The sequence below is a fragment of the Malus sylvestris genome, chromosome 9 (assembly GCF_916048215.2).
Source record: "Malus sylvestris chromosome 9, drMalSylv7.2, whole genome shotgun sequence".
Lineage (NCBI taxonomy): Eukaryota > Viridiplantae > Streptophyta > Magnoliopsida > Rosales > Rosaceae > Malus > Malus sylvestris.
Genome location: NC_062268.1, coordinates 11,876,328 through 11,898,911, shown reverse-complemented (window position 1 = coordinate 11,898,911; position 22,584 = coordinate 11,876,328). Strand labels below are relative to the sequence as shown.

Genomic DNA, 22,584 nt, shown 5'->3' with positions numbered 1-22,584 from the left:
TATATTGTGCGGTCATAAGTTATTTAATTTTTTTTAATTGAACAAAAATAGTATCTGTCGAAAACTGACTGCACGATAAACGATGAATGAACACAATTCACATATCCACGAAATCCTCACAAAGAGTATCTGGAGATGATCCTGTTGGGTTCTGGAGTAAAAGAAGCTAAGACAGTTTTGGAGCATCACTTAATAATACGGTTTAGTGATATTCATCTCTACTAGTTGGAGACATCTTAAGTTTGGAGTGACAAATTTGTTTATAATTATTTTCTCCACTCCTTAGTGAGTTAGTGTAAATATATCATTGTATAAAAGGCAACCTTAAGCCAACAAAACTCCCACTTTTGCGAGAATCGGTAGGAATGTCTATCGTATGCAGCTTTATTCTTACTTTTTCAAAGAGATTGTTTCCACAATTCAAACATGTGACCTTTCGATCACATATATATCATTGTATAAAAATAAAAAAATTAAATTAAAAAAAAAAAGCTTTGGAGGTGGTAGGTTTCCATTAACATTTGGGACTTGGTCCCTCGTAATTGACACAAGTATCTATCTTGAGATGACCCCTCAATGTCGATTGTTTTGACACCCTCAATGTCGATTGTTTTGACATACAAGTTATAACCACCAACCCCCCTCAATGTTTACAAGTTGATTACTCTCATAATATCTTTGTATGTCAATCGAACACTCACACTGAGTTCTCAAATTCAATTCTCCTTTTTCGTTCGGTAATATTCGAAAAGAAAAATAAAATTAATACAAGTTTCCATTAGAAAAGGAAAGAAAAACTTGTTTGATTAGTTGATTAAGATAGTGTGCTTACTCCCTCGCACATAAGTTTAAATTTCACTCTTCATAAATTAAAAAATGGATAATTCTAACTTTATTGCTCTCAAGTTTCGTCAAAATCTGATTTTATTGCACAAACTTTTTTTGTCTCACTTTTATACGTAAAGTGTGATTTTTCTACCATTTTGATACTCATGTTAGCCTAACCGTTAACTGATGATGTGGCAGGATCCCGGCCCACTAATTCTCATTTTACTACTCTCATGTATTGTGAAATTCGCACTTTGCTACCCTTAACTTTTTTCGTATTACTTTCATAACTAAAATTATATTTTGCTCATAGATTCATACTTCTATTAGACTGGCGTCAGGAGCTCTGTTAAAGTATGACGTTGCGCTTAACTGAACGATAACTATGCAAAAAAACGTAGCATTGAGGCCCCACGTGGACATATGAAACAATTAATAATTTTTTTTTTTGCAAAATAAAAATAAAAAATAAATAAAATTACTTATGTATCAGAAAAACTTAATTTAGTGAGACCTTATTTCAAAATCTCCGCTTGAAATATCTTGTACATCTTTGTGAGGGCCGCAGTACTGCAATTCTACTCGGTCATCGTTCAATCAAGGCGAGACACGGCGCTTGGCTATTGTTCCTTTGTTACCAAGAAAGAAAACAATAAACTTATTTTTACTTCTCACACACTCATTTTTGCTTCTCACACACCCTTTGTTGATTTTTGTCCTTTGATCTTCTTCAATTTATCCGATCCGACGGCCGAAAATTAAAACGGTGTGTAAGAAGTAAAAATGAGCGTGTGGATATCACACCCCCAAACTTAAAACATGGCCTATGCATAACAAATTCTATGTTACTTTGGAATAAAAAATACTTTCGATTTTTTAATAGTTAAATCTTTGTGTTTTTTGATCAAAATAATAGTTAAAAACTTATAATATCAGATATTTCAGAACATCGTAAAAATTTCACAAAACAACGATGCTGCATGAACCCCATTACAATCCTCGTCTTTGTATTTTTGACTAAAATAATAATTAAAAACTTAGAATCTCAGATATTTCAAAACAGTGTAAAAAAAATCCACAAAACAACGATGCTTCATGAACCCCATTACAATCCTCATTTAAATTAAAAAGCAGCATCTAGAATAATATCAAAATCACCACAAAGGAGCAAACCACTGACTCAAAGCTAGCAATTGACAAATCACTTTTTTCTTTCTTAATAAACTATATTATTTATACTAAGAAGATGAGGGAGTGGCCTAAACCTCACATAGAGCTAGCCATAATAATGTAATTCAAATTCACCTTTGACGAGAATCGAACCTAAAACCTCTCACTTACAAGTAAAGAAAACAAAGATGCTGCATGAACCCCATTACAATCCTCGTCTTTGTGTTTTTGACCAAAATAATAATTAAAAACTTAAAATATCAAATATTTCAAAACAACGTAAAAAATCCACAAAACAATGATGCTGCATGAATCCTATTACAATCCTCATTTAAATTAAAAAGCAGCATCCAGAATAATATTAAAATCACCACAAAGGAGCAAACCACTGACTCAAAGCTAGCAATTATTTATTCCAAAAGAATTATTTATACTTTATGTATCTCACGCGAACATTGCACACAGACAAAGCACTCTTCTTTTTTTTCCTTTAATAAACTATATTATTTATACTATGAAGATGATAGAGTGGTCTAAGCTTCACACAGGACTAGCCATAATAATGTGGTTCAAATTTATCTTTGACAATAATCGAATCTAAGATCTTTCACTTACAAGTAAAAAAAAATACCATTAAATCATAATAATAAATTGTTACACAAAGCACTCTTAATGCCAAAGTAATGTTACACCGGTGGTGCTGGGTGGCATGAGTCTTGGTCATATCATCTCAATGGCCCCATTCTCTGCCAGCAAAGTTTCAAAGGGAAGGGCACCATCAACGTCGTAGTTCCCTCCTTGACCCTTTCACCATCCTTAACTTACGTACCCGACATTCTATGGGTTGGTTTGGTATTGCTGTGGTTTGAAAAAAAAAACTGCTGTGAAAATAAGCGGTTGTGCTATGAGAATAAGCGGCTGTGGAAAAAATCAGCAGAGTATTTGGTAAACTTTTTTGTAAAAGTGCTTTTGAAAAAAAAAAAACAGTCTGATAGTGAGTCTTTTCATTAAAGGAGCACTGTAGCTCCGTGTGCTTTGAAAAAAAGCCAATTTTCCAAAGCTACAAATAGCAGCTTCAGCTTTTTCCTTTGATTTCAGCTTATTCTCATAACAGCTTCCAAAAGAAGCCATTTTTTTTCAGTTTACCAAACACCTAAAACCCTCACAGCTTTTTTTCATGGGTGTTTTTTTTTAAGCATCTCACTCCCAAACCACCCCTATATCCTCTCTCTCTCTCTCTCTCTCTCTCTCTCTCTCTCTCTCTCTCTCTCTCTCTCTCTCTCTCTCTCTCTCTCTCTCTCTCTCTCTAAATTCTTAGCAACCAGTCAAACACTAAACCATGCCTCCACGTCCTAAGAAAATCAAACCAAAACTACTTGCCAAGAAGAAAACCAAAAGCAGAATCCGTCAATCTCCACCCACCCTTCAACTCCAACAACCCCACTCCAAGGTTCTCTCTCTCTCTCTCTCTCTCTCTCTCTCTCTCTCTCTCTCTCTCTCTCTCTCTCTCTCTCTCTCTCTCTCTGGTTCCATTTTATTATGGGGTGTGCTACCTACACGTCCCTCTTTATTTCCCACACACTCTCTTAATTTTCTATCGTTGGATCTAAGGAAGAAAGAAGATCAAATTATATAAATGAACAACAGATGTGTAAGAAGTAAAAATGAGTTGTTAGATAGCACACCCTTTTATCATTATTTGTTTAATTGGCTATTGGTTTCCAATTAGGTTGACTAATTGTTTCCCGTTCACACCTCTGTAATTTTTTCTGTCTCTTTCTACTTTGTTAAACTAATACATATGAAATGTTTCTGACCTGACTATATTTTGTGGTAGACAAAGAATTAAGGAGTTGCCATACTGCTTCTGCAACTTGTCAAAATCATTCTGCCGGTGATCAATATTCGAAGAAGGAGGAGAGGCAAAAAGTTTCTGCAAATCTTAACGAAATGGCGGATTCTGCAAATGGGAAGCTTGAGGGGGATGAAAATGTTCAACCAGGCGATGTTGGGGACTCAAAACCTGTGGTTGAATCCGTGCGGGATGTCGCTATCTATGATGGTTCCGAGCCGGCAAAGGAAACCCGTGAAGATGATGCTGATGGTTCGGGTTCGGGTTCGAGTTCGAGTTTCAGTAGTAGTAGTTCGGATGAAGAGGCGGAAAGTGCTCAAGTGGCGGATGATTCAGGGAAAGTGGTAGAGGAGAAGACCGAAGAAGTTGATATCTCGGTTGCTGAGACGGTTAAATCTGTGTCCAATCATTTGGATCAAGGTGGTGTTGTTGAGGAAACCAAAGCGGAGGAGGTGGTGGAGGAGGAGAAGGTGGTGGCGTCTTTGGATGAGACTGATGAATCTTCTCCGGCCATCACGGAGGAGGTGTCGAAGCAGGTTGAGGAAAAAATATTGTCATATGTGGAAGAGAGTAATGGGCTTTCTCCAGTCGAAACCGGTTTGGTGTCCGAGGAGGTTGAAGAATCAACATTGCCGTTGGGCAAGAAAGAGGATTGTGCTCCAGTCATAACATTTGTGGAGTCGAAAGGAACTGAAGAAGCATATGTGGAGTCGAAACCGGTTCCTGCTGCTGTTGCAGATGTTGTGTCAAAGGGAACCGAGGAAATAAAAAAACCAGTTTCCGAAGAGCAAACTGGGGAGTCATCAGGTACTGCTTACAAGGAAGAGGTTCCAGTAGTCGAATCAGCTGATGCCGGACAAGATTATGGCAAGGCCGTGATCCCTGAAAGCTCAGGAAATCCGGTAACCGATTTGCTTAAGTTGTTCTAACTCGTGTAGCTTACATAAAATTCTTTTCAAATCAATGACTACTTCTTTGTTTATCTGTTAGCAGTTTACTGTCTCCGGTGCCGGACGCCCCCTGCATCCGACTTCATGGAGGAGTTGCTGTGGACTTTTCGAAATTCTGCACCGAAGATCTGACAGATAATTTAAGGTAATTAATTGAAGATAATACTCTTCCGAAAATAGTTAGTTGTTGCATTACAAGTTCAACTATGCTCTTGATTTGTTTCGTTTCGTTTCGATCCGAGGATACTTTGTAGCTAAGTTACTACTCGCTAGGGTTTATCTGTACTTTGTTGTTCTACCTGTTCGGTTTCAAGTTAGTTGTCCTGCTGCTTTTTTTCTTCAGTCAAAACTTGTCCTGCTGGTCTACCAAAAAAATAAAAAAACTTGTCCTGCTGCTATATGTTATACAAGGTTGTACATTTTTCTCAATCTGAAGGAACCAAAATCTATACGGATCAAGAAATTGATCAATTTTCCTGCTATTTTTTGCTTTAAAGTGTTTTATGTATTTTTAGGTGAACTGACCTAATAAAGCTTTGGGATATGCTGTCATGTGTTGGCATATAAACTTTTGTATATTGGAATGTTGCATCATAAACATGGCTTTACAGTTAGTGGGTGGCCTATAATGCATGGGTCTATCAGAAGGTCACACATACGCACACATGAGTTGTCTTAGAGATAGTCGGCCATGCGTGGGAGCAACTGTCAGCCGTTGATAGAAGCGGTTTTACCCACCAACGGCTGATAGTCATCCACGCACATCTTCTTGATTGCCAACTGCATTTCTCATGCTAAACTCTCTGTTTCTTAAACTCTGGGTTGACTACGGACCTGAGCTTAGTCAAGTTGACTATAACAATGTATCTCTCCTTCTGCACCCCCAAGTTTAAATCCTCATTCCCGTAATTTAGATGATTTTAGACTAGAATATTATATCATTTGTCAAAAAACTCTGGGCTAACTGTATCTTCTTTTTCGATCTCTATTCTTCAGAAACACAACATTTCATCTGGTGCAACTGAGCCATGAAGATCGCACAGCTATACCTAAATCTATATAGTGTTTTCAGATTTAGAGCTTCACTTTGTGTTAGCAGCTGATGATTTGAGATTGGTTATTCGTGATTTTGTGTGGAGTGAATTTCATTATCTGGTGTATTTTTCGGATTTACTGAAGAACGGTTCTTTTATGTTCCTTTCAGTGACTTGTATGTACTAAGTATTTCATTTTTTAATTTTTGATTTGGTAAATGTAGAACTAAAGAATTTGTTACCGAACGTATATCATCCATACATTGATGGTTAATGCTAAAGAAAGGTTTATGCTTGAGTGTTAATTTTTATTTGTTAATGCCCATGATCCGACAATAACTTACTTGCAACAGGTTGTACACTTTCTTACTCATCACGAGATTAGTCACAACAGATTCACAAAGTCCGCCGGATGGTGGTGCATGTAAACCGAACCTCAATCGCCCAAGGTTACACCATCCGGTCTTGGTGGCTTATATTTGCAATGCCCTCAACTTCAATCTCACTTTTCTCCTTGAAATTAAAATTTCACAACTACACCATGAAACTCAATATTAGCTCCGCTTTGGATAATTCTGTCAATTCCGTCAAAATTTATGACGTGGCTTGAAAAGTGCATAGGTGGCCTCCAAGTGGCAGTTTGCGAAATGGGTAATTTGGTCAAATTGTCAAGTGAAGGCTTTCCATAGCAATCGCACCTCTCTTCGGTGCCGGAAGCTGCACCAAAAATATTTGAAATTCAGGGTTTTTGTGATTGGATTCAGATCTTCATGTTCTTCTGATCAAAATATTACGCAAATTAAAAAAATCAAAAGCAATCATCAATGAAGGAAATTAAGATTAAGAAACAAAGACTGGGCTCGTTCGTTTGAATGTGCTTTTAAAATGATTGAAAGTGTTTTTAGAGAAAATGTTTTTGAATTTCAAAAGCACTTGATATGTTTTTTGCAAGAAGCACCAATTATGTGCCTTTTCCATGAAACACTTTTAAGTGCTTTTTCATAATTTACTTACATTTTTATTAAGAATTGGTTTCAAAAATATTTCCACTAAAAGCGTTTTTTAGTTATTTTAAAAGCAAATCCAAACGAACTTTTAAATAGTTAAGAATTTTACAAACCTGATTGTTTGAATGTCTGACAGCGGAGATAACTGGGCCGCTTGCCTTCTTAGCTGTAGCCTGTAGACATGGGATCTTGAGCACGGCACCGCTTCCTCCGAGACCAGCAACCAGTTACGTCTTATCCCCACCACCACAAACTTATCGGACGCCGCCTCCATCATATTCTCCCTGAGTTGAGCTCCGCCACGCCAATTCACCGCATCGAAATTTGGGTCTATTTCATCTGCGCCGATCGCCAAATCGATCGTTTGGTTGGTCGAGCACCGAAAGAGGACTAACAACGGCGAGAGGAAGAGCTTACTCCAATTCGCCGGATTTCAGAGTCGCCCAGAGACGCGTGGGTATTAATGACGTGGAAAGAAAACTACAAATCAGTTTCTGATTGGCTGCCCTGGATAATTTAAAGGTCCAACAGTGCCAACTAAGCTGTAATTACTATATTACCCTTGCACGTCAGCACATTCGACACACCAATTTAACCGAATTGATGGCAAAGTGAAGCGAATATTGAGTTCCTATGTACGAATGGAGAAATTTTTGTTTAAAGGGACAAAATGAAATTGAAGTCTGAGTTGCCGGGGACATTGAAAAAATAAGCCTTAAAAAAACCGTTAGAAGGAGGCAAAAAATAGAGTGTTCAAACGCGTTTCTTTTGCTATATTGAAGTGAATGAAACGCTTGAAACAAACTGCAAGCGACACAAAACGAAGGATAATAAAGTTCTACTTGCTTTCTGCACAAGTTTATGAGTTGGTTAGTAAGGGCTGAAGGACTGAAGGACTGAAGGACTGAAGGACTGAAGGACTGAAGGACTGAAGGAAGAGAGAAACTTGGATCAGAGGACTGAAGCCAATCTTACAAAGGACCAGATCATAACTGTAAGATCGAGAGCTGTTTCAGATGCACCGTATCCAAAATCACGATGGCAATCAAAAACTCTAACTAGAAGTCTAGAATTTTCGTAGATTACTAGAACAGAAGAATCAACGATTTGATAGCAATAGCAAGTCGAGGAACAGGCAAGGAGGATCATATATATATATATATATATATATATATATATATATATATATATATATATATATATATATATATATGTACACAGAAACCATTTAAATTCGTGGGAGAAGTCTGCACGGGGGAGGTGGATATTCAAGAAAACCATCAAAGGCTAACAAAGATGCGCATTTCGTATTTAACCACCATAAAGAACAAAACAATATGAGGCACTAAGATGGATACGACTTGATAAGCGATTAAAATCAAAGAATTACTGCTCAGCTTTGAGTCTATACCTAAACAGAAGACTAACTTCTCAGAAAAAGGGTTCAAATTTGCATTAAAATATGAGCATGAACAAACAAGATTTCATGAATGTTCGCCTATTTACTGATCCTCGAAAGAGAGTATACTACAATTAACCAAAATTGAATGCAAACATAAATAGTAGAATTCAGTAGCCCTAGCACAACCCCCACCCCCCCCCCCCCCCCCCCCCCGGTGGGGGAAAAAAGGGGGGAGCAAGATGTTACCATACCAAACCCAACCTACAAGGTTTATGACTAATTCAACTCTAATTAAACGACAGCTTTTCTTCAAAAACTACTAAATGGAACTTTAAGGAAAGCACCAACAAGGCAATTGAACAAATTCAGTCAAAGTGCTACGTGTTCGAGATATCAGATTAACAATGTGCTTACAAACCATCAAATAATTAGCAAAAAACCGTCATGCAGTATTTGTTTATTCCAGCAATTAAATATGGCTTGGAGCACACAGTGTACGAATACAAAATAGTTATAACCAAAGTATGATAAATCCTTCGAAACTACATATATGGAGTTTTTTATTTTTTCCAACCAAGCAAGCAAAAGCTAAACAAAACAGCATCCCAAACTGATAGAGCTAGCAAGATAGGCTCGCAAAAAACCAAAAGCCAACAAAAAAGCATTCAGTAATTCTATCAAAACTGCGACATATGCTCTTAACCAAATAAACCCTAACCTCTAGTTTTAAGCCTGCCTGGATTTTTTTCCTCTATGCCGCATTGCGTTCCAATCACCTCTGCCTTACATACAACACATAGACAACAGCAGCTGCTGTGGCAACAACGACTCCAGTGGACCCTGCCACAACTGGCAAGCTCAATCCTTTCGACTCTGTCTCTCTAGAAATCTCCTTCAATTCATTCACAGTCCCATTAATTTCCCCAACAGTCCTCTCCTTCAATCCATTAATAACCTTTTCAGCATCCAGCACGTCCTTCTGCAATTTTCCCAACTTCATTTCCATGCCTCTGCACTTATCCTCTGATTCCCTCAGCGCCGCCTCGACATTGAGCTTCTCACTCACTCTCTTCCCCAATTCAGCATTGTTCTTCACAATCACCGACTCCAAATCCTCCACTTTCTTCTTGAACAAGCTAAGCTCACTCTCTTTCTCATCAAGTCTCTCTCTCATCTCCTCCTCAACCCTAATTTTCTTGCTCTTCTCCTCAGTCTCCTTCACTTCCAAAACCCCAATCTTCCTCTCCAATTCCCTAATCCTCTTCTCACTATCAGCCTTCGCCTTCTTCAGGCTCTCGAGCTCCTTCTCCAAGCTATCAATTTTCTCCCCCCTCTCGCCCAACACACGCTTCAGCTCCGCCACTTCGTTATTTGCATCCTCCCCTTCTGCCATGGCGGAGATCAGATCGTGTTGGAGCCTCGCTACCTCAGTCTCAAGCTCCATCGCTCTATTCGCAACCGATTCCAGCACATCTTTCCCCTCCTCGGTCCGTTCAATCTCTAACTCCATCTCCCTGAGCCTTTCCTTCGTCTCCTTCTCGCTGCTCTTTAATTTCTCGATCTCCGCCGTCAGTTCCTGAATTTTCTCTTTCGTATCCTTGTTCTCGCGCTGGAGCTCGAGCTTCTCCCGCTCAAAACCCTCGACCTTGCGGCCCAACTCCGCCGCCTGATCGGCATCGAAGAAATTCTCAGCCTGATCGTCCACTATTTCAACCGTCTTCTCTGCCATTTCTAACCCTAAAACACACAAACAAACAAACAAACAACAAAAACCAATCACAATCTGGAAATCGTAACTGCAAACTTTCAGAATACCTGTTTGGCTACCGAGAAAATCACAACCAAGTTTCTCCAATCAATTTTCTTGCAGTTTTTGATATTCTCAGAAAACGAAAGCGAGAGTGACAGTGAGAGAGAGAGAGAGAAGAGAAAACAAACCCAAAACCGAAAGCAATCAGCAATGGCGGTTGAGTGATCTGCGTGCGTGCGCGTCTGCGTGGGATGAGAATGTTCCAAGTAAACAGGGGGCGATAGAGTTTTAGGGTTTCTTCTTCTGCTGCTGACAACTTTCCGTTACTTCTTTTTCTGTACAACTAATTAGGCATCGAATCTAATTATCTCTGATGACGAAACGGACGGCTGAGAGTCGTCGATGGTTCGGTGCACGTGTTAAAAGGCGTGGGGACAAAATATGATGCTTCACAATTTCCACTTTCTAACTTGCAAGTTGCAACGTATATTACATATTTGGCTAAATTTTTTTCGTGATTCTTGTGCTGACACGGCATTTTCAATGCAATTTTTGTAGTGAAAAGGCTTTTAATTAAACTCTTGTGATGAGCTTTATTAGCAATTAAGGTCCAAATCCAAACTTTCATTAGTCTTCCGTTAAATAAAATCACATGACTATCACATAGAGGGTCAAATTCATCATTTCAATTCAAATTACATCCTATTCTATGGACATCTAGTATGAGTTAGGGTTTAACATAAATTAGATTTCATAGAAAAAAACTTGAATGTAAAGAGTGAAACTAAACCTGTAAAACCAAGTCAATGGCTAGGAGAAGAGGTGAAAGTGAAGTCATGTATAATTTCTTAGGTATGATTTAATTTCGTATTGAAATCATAATACTTCTAATAAACCATTAATTTTTCAATGCCAACATTTCTTTGATCATGAGTTAGAGTCTTAATCTTACTTGAATTTTCATTCTTGTATCAATTTGTACCAGTTCGAATGCATATATGCCTTTCAATTTTGTCTTTAATTGGTAGTGTAGTTTGATGCACATCGTAGTTGGCCAGTACACAACCTTTCAATTTTTTTCTTAATCTTCTTTGAATTTTAATTATTTAAGTTTCTTACGCTCTTGAAGTTCATATGCGGAGGGCAGACGTGAAAATTGAATTTTCTACACTGCCTTTCACCCATTGTCTTTAATCCTTTAATTTTGCAATGCCTTTCCCTCGTCTGAATGCATAAATTGCAATGTCGTTCACCCGTTGTCTTTAATTCTTTAAGTTATTCTTGTAAATTATCTCTCATTTTCACTTGTTTCAATTTGCTTTGTGCACTGGAATCATATACCAACTTTTTAACTCACAAGAAAAACAAGTGTATGTCATAACTCATCCAGAAAGAACAAGCGTATACCTAAGTCATACTAGATGTCCATGGAATAGGATGTAATTTGGATTGAAATGATGTATTTGATAGATCCATGTGATAGTCGCATGAGTTTATTTAACGAAAGACTAACAGAAGTTTGGATTTACCTCAATTACTAACAGGGTTCACCAAGGGAGTTTAATTAATAGCTTTTTCACCATAAGGGTGACATTGAAAGTGGTGTGTCACCACAGAGACCACACAAAAAAATTGGCCTAAATATTTTATTACTAAAATGTAGTGTTAAATGACTTGTATACATAAAAATTAACAATGCAATGGGTCAACAGTGGTTGTGGGAATGTGTTTTTTCTTGGTAGAGGTGCACAACGGGCTAGTCGGAGGGGAAATGTTAAGGCAATCCCCTACCTACCAATGTTTCTACTAAGAGCATCTCCACGAGTTGGTGGGGGGCTAGTGAGTGGTGGAGGGCAATGGCAATTCGAGGGCAAAGGCTATAAAATTGCCCTTAATTTTCACTTTAAACAGTAATTGCTTTGTGCAAGTCTACTAGTTTGGAAGGAGGAAGGGCAAGGGCAAGGACGAAGGTGATTACTATTCACAAAACTTTTTCCTTTTTTATGTTTTCTTCGTCTTATCCTCACAAATCATTATCACCGTAGATTTTCGGGTAATTGTAACGTTTAATTTGCAAGTCTGTTGAACTTTAAAAGATTTTTAAAGTGCGAACTTTGTAAGTTTTTTTTTTTGGTATTTTTTTTATGATTTTTAAATGTTTAGAGGTCTCAATCTTAGTTGTTGAATTAAAAAAAAAATTGAAATCAAAGGCTCACAACGAGCCACGTGGGTGGGGAAGTGAGAGAGCTGGTGAACAGCTCTGAACTGGTGGACATGCTCTAATAGAGTAATAAGAGCTAACATTTCATAAACGCACATTGTTCAGTCTAACGGCTAGAAAATAAAGAAATGTGTGTGGGATGAGAGAATTGGGTATGAAAATCATTTTCGTGTAAAACAACTCTATTCATTACAATCTAAATAGGGCTTACATTTCGTAGAGGCCCATTGTAATTCATGCTGAAACACAAAACCACCAAAACCAAGCCCAATCATGTGTTGGTTGGCAACTTTGGAATCAAACAGAGCGTGGAGACGGAGGGGAGGCAGAAGACGAACACAAGAGAATGGGCAAAGCCTGCAGTATTTATTTGGTTTGCCGTAAACCTAAAGAAAAATAATGGCAACAAACAAGTTAAATTTACAGCGATACAGACAGAGATCGATACAGGTTGTCCAAAGTCCAACATATATGTCTGAGCGGGCTGTTCCTTTCGCATGCAGGTTGTTTAATAAACCATGAATGTTCCACGAGAGGACCACCTGCAATTTGCAGACAGACAGAGAGAGAGCTCTTTCGTTTTTCCTTATATCTTATAAGACAAACACCTCCACTACCACTTTTCCTTTGTTTCTTCTTATCTTTCTTAATTTATCACTCTTAGTGCAAGCAAACTAACGCTCCATAACTCTGCATGTATACATGCATGCACCCCTTGCAAATGGATGGCGGTTTCCAACTGCACCCATAAAGTTTTGCGTCTCAAAGTCTCAACTTTGCTTTTGCTTGTTTGGCGCAATACGAAATTGGAAAACCATGGCCACCATATGTAGATGATGTGTTCGATCTACGTCCAATGGATCTGTATATATGTCTCCAATATTTGACTCGTATTTCAACGCGTACACGATTATCTCACTTTCTTTAATAATACTTCTAAAATGGTTTAAAAGTGCGTTCAGGATACTCATAAATGATTCTTGTGGCGTCGTGAGGAAAAATTTCCAAGTTATACACAATAAGTAGAATTTTCCATACATATTACTTATATCATAATCAAGCTTATAACCTCTCTTTCCATAGAGTGGCTTAGTTGAAAAATTGACTAAAATGATCAAATATTAAATTTTTAATTACTAAACTGATTAAAATTAAATATCCATGACGTAACGATCAAATATCAATCACATATTAAAAAACTAATGAGAACTAACTGTTTAATTTTGATCGTAAGTTGCCAAATCTCGAATGTAAAAAAAGTGGCAAATCCACTTACGTGGTTTGACAACAAGTCTAATTAGATTTATGAAGTCCAAAGTCAACATTTGAAACTTGAAAGGTGCACAAAGTCACAAGCAATGACATCACCAAGTTGTATTAATCCAAAATTAATCCAAATCACTAACTTATCACCGAAAAATCTCAAAATTAATTCAAAGAAGAATCAGATTAGTCGACGTCGTGGGTGACAAGCATGATCTTGTCACCGAAAAATCTCAAAATTAATCCAAATCACTAACTTGATAATGTTATTAATGAGTAAAATTGGAGACACTGCTCCACAAAATAAATTAAATTAGTTGTACTCGCACGCATATTAGAGTTTTGCATAGTGACTTAATTTCTAATAATATAGATATAAACAGATTGTATGTCACCTCAAGAAATACCATTCAAGCATAGGTTTTTGATGCTCTTCATTATAACTTGGCTCTCTATACAATTTAGGTTTACGCTTCTCTAATTTGGCTCTTTTCGACTAAGGTAACAATCTCATTATAAATTGTCTCTTCTCATTAGATTCCTCTCTAATTTGGCTCTTTTCGGATGAGGTGTACAATCTCATTATTAATTCACTCTTGTCGATCGTTGTTCTCTAATTTGACTCTTTCGCTGCAAAATACATGACATTCCATAATTAGTTATGTATTTATTGCAAAATATTCACTTTCTCACTTTCTACTATAACTCATGTGGTAATACAACATGAAGAGATTACTTATCATGACCTAGATTACTTTAATTTCAAAACTTAAATCATTGTCCTTTGCGTTGCACTTGATATATATTTTAAGGAGGCTAGTTACAATAATTGATTAACATTAGTTCAAATTAATTAAAGTCAAAACACCATTTGGACCTCATTTTTTTAATGTTTCATATGTATAGGAGGAGATGCCAAAATCCATATGTAGCCTTAAAGTTTAGTCATTTGGAGTAGCTCACTAACCACATGCTAACCATCTTCTAATTACTGTATTTAGGACACTAATTGCCACTAGTTTTCTCAGTAAACAAACAAACCAAATAAAACAAAAGAGACCAAGCAAATATGAGACACCAAGGGACATGCAAGCATACCAGATACAAAATTATATCATTATCTAATCACAAACTCCTTGCCCTCCCAAATACACTCACGTTTCTGCAGTTGCAGCACTCATGAAATTCCTGCAAAGTATGATCGAGTCATATTGCATTACCAACTGGTTAGCGCTTGATCGCTCCGCAAAAATAAAATTCCAACATTCATGTAGAAAAGGGCATTATATATCATTTCTTTAGTACTAGAGAACCTTGATCTTTTCCTATCCATTACAAAAATATCAAAAAATTAACATTATAAAGAAGAAAGAAAAGGTTAAAAAGAACAAGAAGAAAAAAAAAAAGCTACCCAAGTAACCCAGCAAATAAAACCGAAAATTTTAAGGAAAAAAAAGGATTTCATTGGTCTGTCATGGAACCAAATTAATAACCTTCCAAACTCCCAATCAGCAAAGAGATCCCATAATTTAATTAATTAAAAACTAATTAATCAAATCAACCACCAAACTTCCTCTTTTCCTTCTCCAAACCTTCAACAAAGCTGGCAAGTTCTTTCATGGCTTTGAGCTGACCCTGCAACGCCATTATGTACCCAGCAGTCTCTTCAAAAAGCTCGTCCACCCCGCGCGACTCACAGCCGGGAACAATCCTCTGCAATGCCTCAATCTTCCTCTCCACCTCCTCCTTCTCACCGTCCTCCTCCTCTCGACTTGCAGTCTTTACATCGTTGACCATATCACTCTTCATGCTCTGGTTTCTGCTTCTTCCGTGAGTCGACTCCACAGCTCTCTGCAGGAAGTTTATGCTGGATAAAGATTCATGCACCGCATTTCCCATGCGGGGTTTTAGCTGGTTTTTTCTGTGTTTCCTCTTGAATGTGGATTTGGGTGGCTGGGTTTGTGTTCGGGTTTGAGTTTGAGCTTCCTCCATTGATGAAGAAACACAGAGAAGAGTTTTAGAGAGAGAGAGAGAGAGAGAGAGAGAGGGGGGTGTGTGTTTAACTGATGACTTTGTGAAGGAGGAGTTGGCGTTAAATTATTGTTGAGCTGCTAGAAATGTCAAAGCCAACGAAGCTTTAGGCCCACAGAGTTTTTGGCTTCCCAAGCCCTAGCTCTTGTTTTGGACATTGGAGTCTAGTGCTTCACTCTTCACGACTCTAACGAGCGCGTTGGCTTGGTTATTAAGGTATCAAGACAAATGCTATGTAATTTATATAAGTTCATGGTACTAGGGTCAAATTTTTTAACTCTTTTATTGACTTTTAGGCAATGTTTGATACAATGGATTGGATTGAAATGGATTACTATTTTCAAGATAAGCTGAAGGAAGAAATGAATAAATTACTTACTTGAAGGTTGTGGGGCTAGCATTGGGTGTGGGGATGGATGGTGTGGAAGACGGACCATCAATATGAGACCACAAATCATGTCCATGAAGAAAAGAGGTAATTTGACGGAGCCATTTGAGATAGTTAGAATGAGATAGTTTGACGAAGTTTGTGATGGTGGGATTTGGAATAGAGGACGAGGAGAAAGAGGCCATGACAAACAGAAGATGGACATATGAAGAAGAATGACATGATCACAGGTAAGAAAACCGAAACCCTAGAGTCTAAAAAAGCTAATAGCATGTACAAATGAATTTCCTTGATGTCATTTGTGTGTAAAGAGTACAATATATTCTTTGTATGGATAGAGATTCATTGGAAACTACAAAGGAATATACAATAGGCTAGGTAGAATGGTTAGAAAAGGAATATATACAATGGCTAGGTTCAATGACTAGAAACTTATGAACATTTAATATTATTTAACATAATGTTTATCCATTTTAATCCTCTAAAAAATGGTAAAATTAGAAAGAAGAAGTTACTTAAATGTCTAATTTCTTCTAATCTTCATGAAGAAAAGAGATAATTTGACGGAGCCATATGAGATAGTTAGAATAAGATAATTTAACGAAGTTTGTAATGCTGGGATTCAGAATGGAGGACAATGAGGAAGAGGCCATGACAAACAGAAGATAGGCAAAAGAAGAAGAAGAATAATGACACAATCACAAGTAAGAAAACCGAAACTCTAGGATCTAAGAAAGCTGATACCATGTAGAAATGAATTCCCTTGATTTCATTTGTGTGCAAAGAGTACAATATATTCTTCGTATGGATAGAGACTCATTGGAAACTACAAAGGAATATACAATGGGCTAGTGTTTGGGCCCAAAATAATATTTTGGGCCGAGTGTAGAGTTGTTCTCGGCCCAATAACATTCATCTAGAATCTTGTCATGGGTTGTCTAGTCAAAATCGGCCAAATTATGTTGCTAGAATGATTGGTTTAGATAAATGTGAGGTAGTCGAACCTTAGTGCAACAAGGAGTCTTAAAGCTGAAGATGCTTAGAATTAGGGGATGAATCTGGTTTGTTAAGGAGCTTGGTTCAAAATCCTATAAGGGTTAGGATTGGTTGAAACCTGATCAGATTGGGTTAAGGAGTTCTAATTCGAGTACATTTCTAGTTCGACCATGAAGGAAGTTTGCTGTTATAAATAGAGAAGGGAGTGTATCATTCAATGCCCCTTCAAATCAACACACAAATTGTTCTGCACAAAGCTTCTCAACAACCTTGAGATTTTTTTCTCTTCCCCTTTCTTCTCGCCAACACATCTTTAGTTTGGATAAACAGCATTGTGAAGGCAACCGACGGCATCTTCAGTTTGAATAAACAGCATTAGAGCAGTAAAATCAGCCAACTAAGGAGCATCTTTAGTTTGGATAAACAACATTGCTAATCTGCTTCGAGACCGACTGGTTATATATCCAAGTCTCGATCAACAAGGATTTTCGATTCTTTGTTAGTAGAGGTCATGTCATCAGCCTTCTTGGCGAAGTGAGGTGTTACAGGTTACTAGGCTCGGCACATTGAAAGTCAAGTATTATTTTATGATTGGATATTTGCAAGTACATTTTAGAGTTCGGCATTCCGATGGCCTAACCACATTTACAATCAAGACATTTATTTCTTTCAAGTATTTGTGTTCATACAGTTTGGTACCAGTTCAACGTACTTATACTCTCACGAATATAATTACCGAGACCGAACCCGGCGCCAACGATTCGTGAACTTCGAAGAAACTAGCAGTCTTGTCTTCAAGCTCTAGAACTCAAAGGTTGAGGCGTGTTCCTTCCTCGGCCGCAATCGGAAGATCAAGAAGTCAGTAGTGCGCCCAACGTGACATCAACATACTTTACTCCCCGGCCAAACTCGGTCAACGAGTTGGCACGCCCCGCACACAACCGAATGACGTAGTTAGCTTATTCGTTGCTCGGCCTGCGTGCCACATATTCTTGGTAGTTTTTAGGGTCAACAACTAAGTACAATGGTTAGAAAAGGAATATATAAAATGGCTAGGTTCAATGACTAGAAAATTATGAGCATCAAATATTATTTAACATAATGTTTATCCATTTTATTCCTCAAAAAAATGGTAAAATTAGAAAGAAGAAGTTACTTAAATGTCTAATTTCTTCTAATCTTCATGAAGAAAAGAGATAATTTGACGAAGCCATATGGGATAGTTAGAATAAGATAATTTAACGAAGTTTGTAATACTGGGATTCGGAATGGAGGACAAGGAGGAAGAGACTGAAGATAGACAAAAGAAGAAGAAGAAGAATGACACATCACAGGTAAGAAAACTGAAACTCTAGGATCTAAGAAAGCTGATACCATGTAGAAATGAATTTCCTTGATTTCATTTGTGTGTAAAGAGTACAATATATTCTTTGTATGGATAAAGACTCATTGGAAACTACAAATGAATATACAATGGGCTAGATACAATGGTTAGAAAAGAAATATATAAAATGGCTAGGGTCAATGACTAGAAAATTATGAACAGTAAATATAATTTAACATAATGTTTATCCATTTTAATCCTCTCAAAAAATGGTAAAATTAGAAAGAAGAAGTTACTTAAATGTCTAATTTCTTCTAATCTTCGTAAAGAAAAGAGATAATTTGACGGAGTCATATGATATAGTTAGAATAAGATAATTTAACAAAGTTTGTAATGCTGGGATTCGGAATGGAGGACAAGGAGGAAGAGACCATGACAAACAGAAGATAGACAGAAGAAGAAGAAGAATGACGCAATCACAGGTAAGAACACCGAAACTCTAGGATCTAAGAAAGCTAATACCATGTAGAAAAGAAATTTCTTGCTTTTATTTGTGTGTAAAAAGTACAATATATTCTTCGTATAAAGACTCATTGGAAACTACAAAGGAACATACAATGGGCTAGGTACAATGGCTAGAAAAGGAATACATAAAATGGCTAGGTTCAATGACTAGAAAATTATGAACAATAAATATTAGGAATTATTACTAGCACTAAAAAAATTGCATTCTACAATATCATAAGTGTATTTTTTTTTAATTATAAAAACTTTAGAGTGCAACAAGAGATTTTTAGAACGCCAATAACAATTCCCTAAATATTTTTTAGCTGAAAGTTTATCCATTTTAATCCTCTAAAAAATGCTTAAATTTGAAAGAAGAAGTACTTTAATGTCTAATGTCCCTCTAATTTTGTTGAAATGAACAATTATTCTATTGTACCTTCAATATACTTTGAATTTAGAAGCTTATCCATTCAAATTCAATCGTAGATATCAAACAATGTTTTAGTTACCAAATTGGTATGCTACTGCTCTTTCCTTAAACAAAACGTCAATTGTTTAGAAAGTTTGATATAGTATCAATAAGGTATCGATGCTATTAGTTAATGATATGTCAATAACAAAACATTTCGACATATTATGGATCTATTATTAGCATCATCAATAGAAAATTCATTCTTGAACCAAAAAAAAAGGTCTTGCAATCAAGTTCATCAAAAAAAAAATTACATAGAGAAGACTAGAGACCCAAACGCGCCGGAGGGAGGATTAGGAGAGTTCATGAAAACTTCCACGCAATCAGGTGCGGATGGGTTCACAGTAGCGCAGAGTAGAGGGGGGGTGGAGGTCCCACTGTACAAAACCAAAGGAAAAAGATATCACATGTGATCACATGATGTTCTTGAACCTAACACCACCCATGTGCCTCAGTACCTCCTCCCCACACCTCCTCTCTCCTTCCCTCCTGTAATCTACATCACTAGCTTGGCATGGTTGCCAAGTGGCATTTCTCTCCGGACCCACTCTTGAGCCCCACAAAAATCCCTTATCTTAAAGCTTCAATTAATCTAATTATCCTTTAGTATAATAACACTATTTGGCTGCTGTAAATTTAGCAACAACTTCTACTTCTATTCACTCACAGATGGACATGTATTCAAATAATTAAAATTTTAAACATAAATTAATTTTAAACATAAATAAGACACGTGTTTACTTACTTATAATTAGGTAAAGCAGGAGCTACTACTGAATTTGCAGCGGCCAAATAGTTCAAAGACTAGAGGTGGTGAACTGGAAGTAGTTGCTCTATGATACTGGACTACGATTACTTGTTATAAGTTGTTGATATATTGATGTTGTAATATGAGTATAGGTGTTGTTATTGATACTCCACGCTAGTCCACGTGTACTCTTCTCATGAAGAAATTTAAGAGAAAAATAACATTAGTAAAAAGTGCAGAATAACTTTTTAGAAATGTCAATAACTTTCATTTATTAATATATACATGTTGATTATATCACATGACAGTACTTCAACACCATCCAATACTTTTAGAGATTTTATGTGGTGATACATGGGTATCTTTTTAGCTACTTGGCTATTGGCCAAAAATATAAAATCAAAATTTATTAATTAAAAATATAGAATACTTCGAAAAAATATAAGATTTCTAATATTTTTTTATAAAATCGTAAGTGAGTAAGGTGCTATGTAAACCTGTAAAAGCATCGATTTTATCTAATTTGAGTTGATTTCGACTAGACCCGTTAAGCTAATAATCATCTAAACCCAACTCGTTAAACGGTACAATTTTATTGGTGAGTGAGTATTGATTTTGACTGGATTTGTTAAGCTAAAGATCACCTAAACCAAACCCGTTAAACGGGACGGTTTTATTGGTGAGTGAGTAAGGTGTTATGCCGAAGGAGTGGCGGTGTTTCCGAGGAGGAAACCAGCGGGTGGTTTGGTTCATTGGGATTGTGATAGAGATTTGGTAGTGTTGGGCATATGGCCCTTCCTCACTTCCTTCGATTGTTGCTGTCGCATTCCCACACTGCATCCTCTTGTGATTATATTATACTTTATTATTCTACCCAAATAAATAATATTTCTTGGATCACAATCAGAATCAAATCACATAATCCGAATCGTCCATTTCTTTATTCCGTACTCAAATCAAGTACGTACTTCCTCAGGTGATCAGGTTGGTAATCATCTTGTTAGAGTCAGTGACTCAATCGTTACTACTGCGGAGAAAAACTTACCTAAACTCGAATGTCTCCCACATGTTAGTTCATGTTTCTCGTTCTTTTTTTGTGCAACAATTAATGAATCTTTACAACGAGTAAATCTTACAGAAAATCGGTACCACTGAATGACACGAGGAATTAAGATTGAATTCAAATGAAATCACAATTAATGAAAAAACTAATGAAAAGGGTTAGAAAACTTTGAGTTTAATGAAAATGACAAAATAAAGGGTAAAATGAATAGTACCATGATTAATTTTTAAGTATAAATATGATTTTTCGTTAAAATGAATAATATCGAGAACTTTTCGTTAAAGTTGTATGCAATTTATCCTACAAGTCCTAATAAGTAGGTAAGCAAGAAGGGGAGGAGGATGAAGGATGCATGTGCAAGGGTAAAGGCTGGGTCCATGTGATGGTGCTCATGGGGACAAGGCATACGTGCAAAGGGGGTCCATAATCCATATGGCGCAGCAGCTGCAGCAGCAGCAGCATAAAAGTAGGGAGAGAGAGAAGGTGTGCATTTGATGCATCATTTCATGCATGTGAGATGTGCATTTGTTTTGTGTTATCTGAGTCAGAAACTGACTGATGCCTTCTTGTTTGTTACTGGATGGCCATGGCTGCCAACTGTCGTATGGAAATGCTTTTAAAATAACTGAAGTATTTTTAAAATCAATCATTAGTAAAAATTCAAGTAGATTATGGAAAAACACTTTAAGTGTTTTTTGCAAAAAGTACATATCTGATGCTTCTTTTAAAAAGTTCTTAAAATGTTTTTGGAACCCAAAATCAATTTATTAAAAGCACTTTCAGTCATTTTAAAAACATTTTCAAACGAGTTTGATCAACCACTTTTTAACAATAGTAGTTATTTAATAACCATACCCACTCACTTTTGACTGTTCTTTCAATTGGGGCCTAACTCTTGTGGCCCAATCTCTCATTTGGGGGGTTGGGTTAGACGCTATTGAGGTTGAGCTTTGGTATCGAATTGGTCAATTGGGATACGATGAAATGTTGACAAATGTCCGTTGTGAGTAGATTCTAAGGTTGGGTTTAAGATTCATGTTCCAATTCGAAGTGCATTTAGGGCCCCTCAAACACCGGTCGGGACTAGTCTTGTTTAGTCTCAGACGACTTTGAGAGTGAGCTTTGGTATCAAACTGGCCGACTAGGGTAGGATTGAATTTCAAGAAATGTCCGTTCTCCGCGTCTAAGTTTGTTAGTCTCTCTCTCTCTCTCTCTCTCTCTCTCTCTCTCTCTCCTGTTTTTGGCTTCTGTCAAAGATTCGTGACCTAATCCGAAACGCATTTAGGCCAACCAAACACCGAGCAAGACTTGTCCAACTCTATTGGAACAGTCCAGTCCAAGTTAATCCGGTAGACTAAACCCAAAAAAGCCTTGGACAAGAATTTATATTGCCCAAGTATGATGAAAGAATCTTGCGTAGTCGTAAACACTATAGCTTCTATGAGAAATGAGAATCGTGAACAGATTCCCACAACTTGATTACTCAACTCCTTTTGTGCTATTGCAGCTTTTCTGCAACCAGTACAAGAGAACTGGCCATCTTTTACTGCCAGCACTCCGCACTCCACAAGGGCTCCC

The 22,584-nt window shown here is 37.1% G+C and overlaps 3 protein-coding genes and 1 long non-coding RNA gene across 7 annotated transcripts; 1 reads left to right on the top strand and 3 right to left on the bottom strand.

Annotated features, from left to right (window-relative positions):
• Positions 1-3,322: 3,322 nt before the first annotated feature.
• On the top strand, positions 3,323-6,139 carry LOC126582464 (uncharacterized). Of its 4 annotated transcripts, none has more exons than XM_050246623.1 (4): positions 3,323-3,443; positions 3,830-4,752; positions 4,841-4,945; positions 5,797-6,139. In XM_050246623.1, the coding sequence occupies exons 1-3, from the start codon at positions 3,338-3,340 to the stop codon at positions 4,937-4,939; spliced, it is 1,128 nt and encodes a 375-aa protein (XP_050102580.1). In that variant the 5' UTR covers positions 3,323-3,337; the 3' UTR covers positions 4,940-4,945; positions 5,797-6,139. The 4 variants fall into 4 exon arrangements, with proteins under 4 accessions (XP_050102580.1, XP_050102578.1, XP_050102577.1 ...); XM_050246621.1 differs by lacking the exon at positions 3,323-3,443 and adding an exon at positions 3,620-3,656 and having other exon boundaries at positions 3,836-4,752; positions 4,844-4,945; XM_050246620.1 differs by lacking the exon at positions 3,323-3,443 and adding an exon at positions 3,620-3,656 and having other exon boundaries at positions 3,836-4,752.
• A 35-nt stretch (positions 6,140-6,174) lies between these two features.
• On the bottom strand, positions 6,175-8,425 carry LOC126582472 (uncharacterized). Its single transcript, XR_007609536.1, has 2 exons — positions 6,955-8,425; positions 6,175-6,551 (listed from the first exon to the last, which is right to left on the bottom strand). It is a non-coding gene; the product is annotated as an uncharacterized LOC126582472 (long non-coding RNA).
• Positions 8,426-8,671: 246 nt separating this feature from the next.
• On the bottom strand, positions 8,672-10,346 carry LOC126582467 (peroxisomal and mitochondrial division factor 2-like). Its single transcript, XM_050246625.1, has 2 exons — positions 10,182-10,346; positions 8,672-9,980 (listed from the first exon to the last, which is right to left on the bottom strand). The coding sequence occupies exon 2, from the start codon at positions 9,970-9,972 to the stop codon at positions 9,016-9,018; it is 957 nt and encodes a 318-aa protein (XP_050102582.1). The 5' UTR covers positions 9,973-9,980; positions 10,182-10,346; the 3' UTR covers positions 8,672-9,015.
• A 4,402-nt stretch (positions 10,347-14,748) lies between these two features.
• Positions 14,749-15,669, bottom strand: LOC126582471 (transcription factor PAR2-like). Its single transcript, XM_050246635.1, has one exon. The coding sequence runs from the start codon at positions 15,467-15,469 to the stop codon at positions 15,035-15,037; it is 435 nt and encodes a 144-aa protein (XP_050102592.1). The 5' UTR covers positions 15,470-15,669; the 3' UTR covers positions 14,749-15,034.
• Positions 15,670-22,584: the final 6,915 nt, after the last annotated feature.

Coding starts and splice junctions, on each gene's coding strand:
- LOC126582464 (XM_050246623.1), top strand. CDS start 3,338: ATGCCTCCACGTCCTAAGAAAATCAAACCAAAACTACTTGCCAAGAAG. Junction 3,444..3,829: donor TCAACTCCAACAACCCCACT/CCAAGGTTCTCT, acceptor GACTATATTTTG/TGGTAGACAAAGAATTAAGG. Junction 4,753..4,840: donor CTGAAAGCTCAGGAAATCCG/GTAACCGATTTG, acceptor TTTATCTGTTAG/CAGTTTACTGTCTCCGGTGC.
- LOC126582467 (XM_050246625.1), bottom strand. CDS start 9,972: ATGGCAGAGAAGACGGTTGAAATAGTGGACGATCAGGCTGAGAATTTC.
- LOC126582471 (XM_050246635.1), bottom strand. CDS start 15,469: ATGGAGGAAGCTCAAACTCAAACCCGAACACAAACCCAGCCACCCAAA.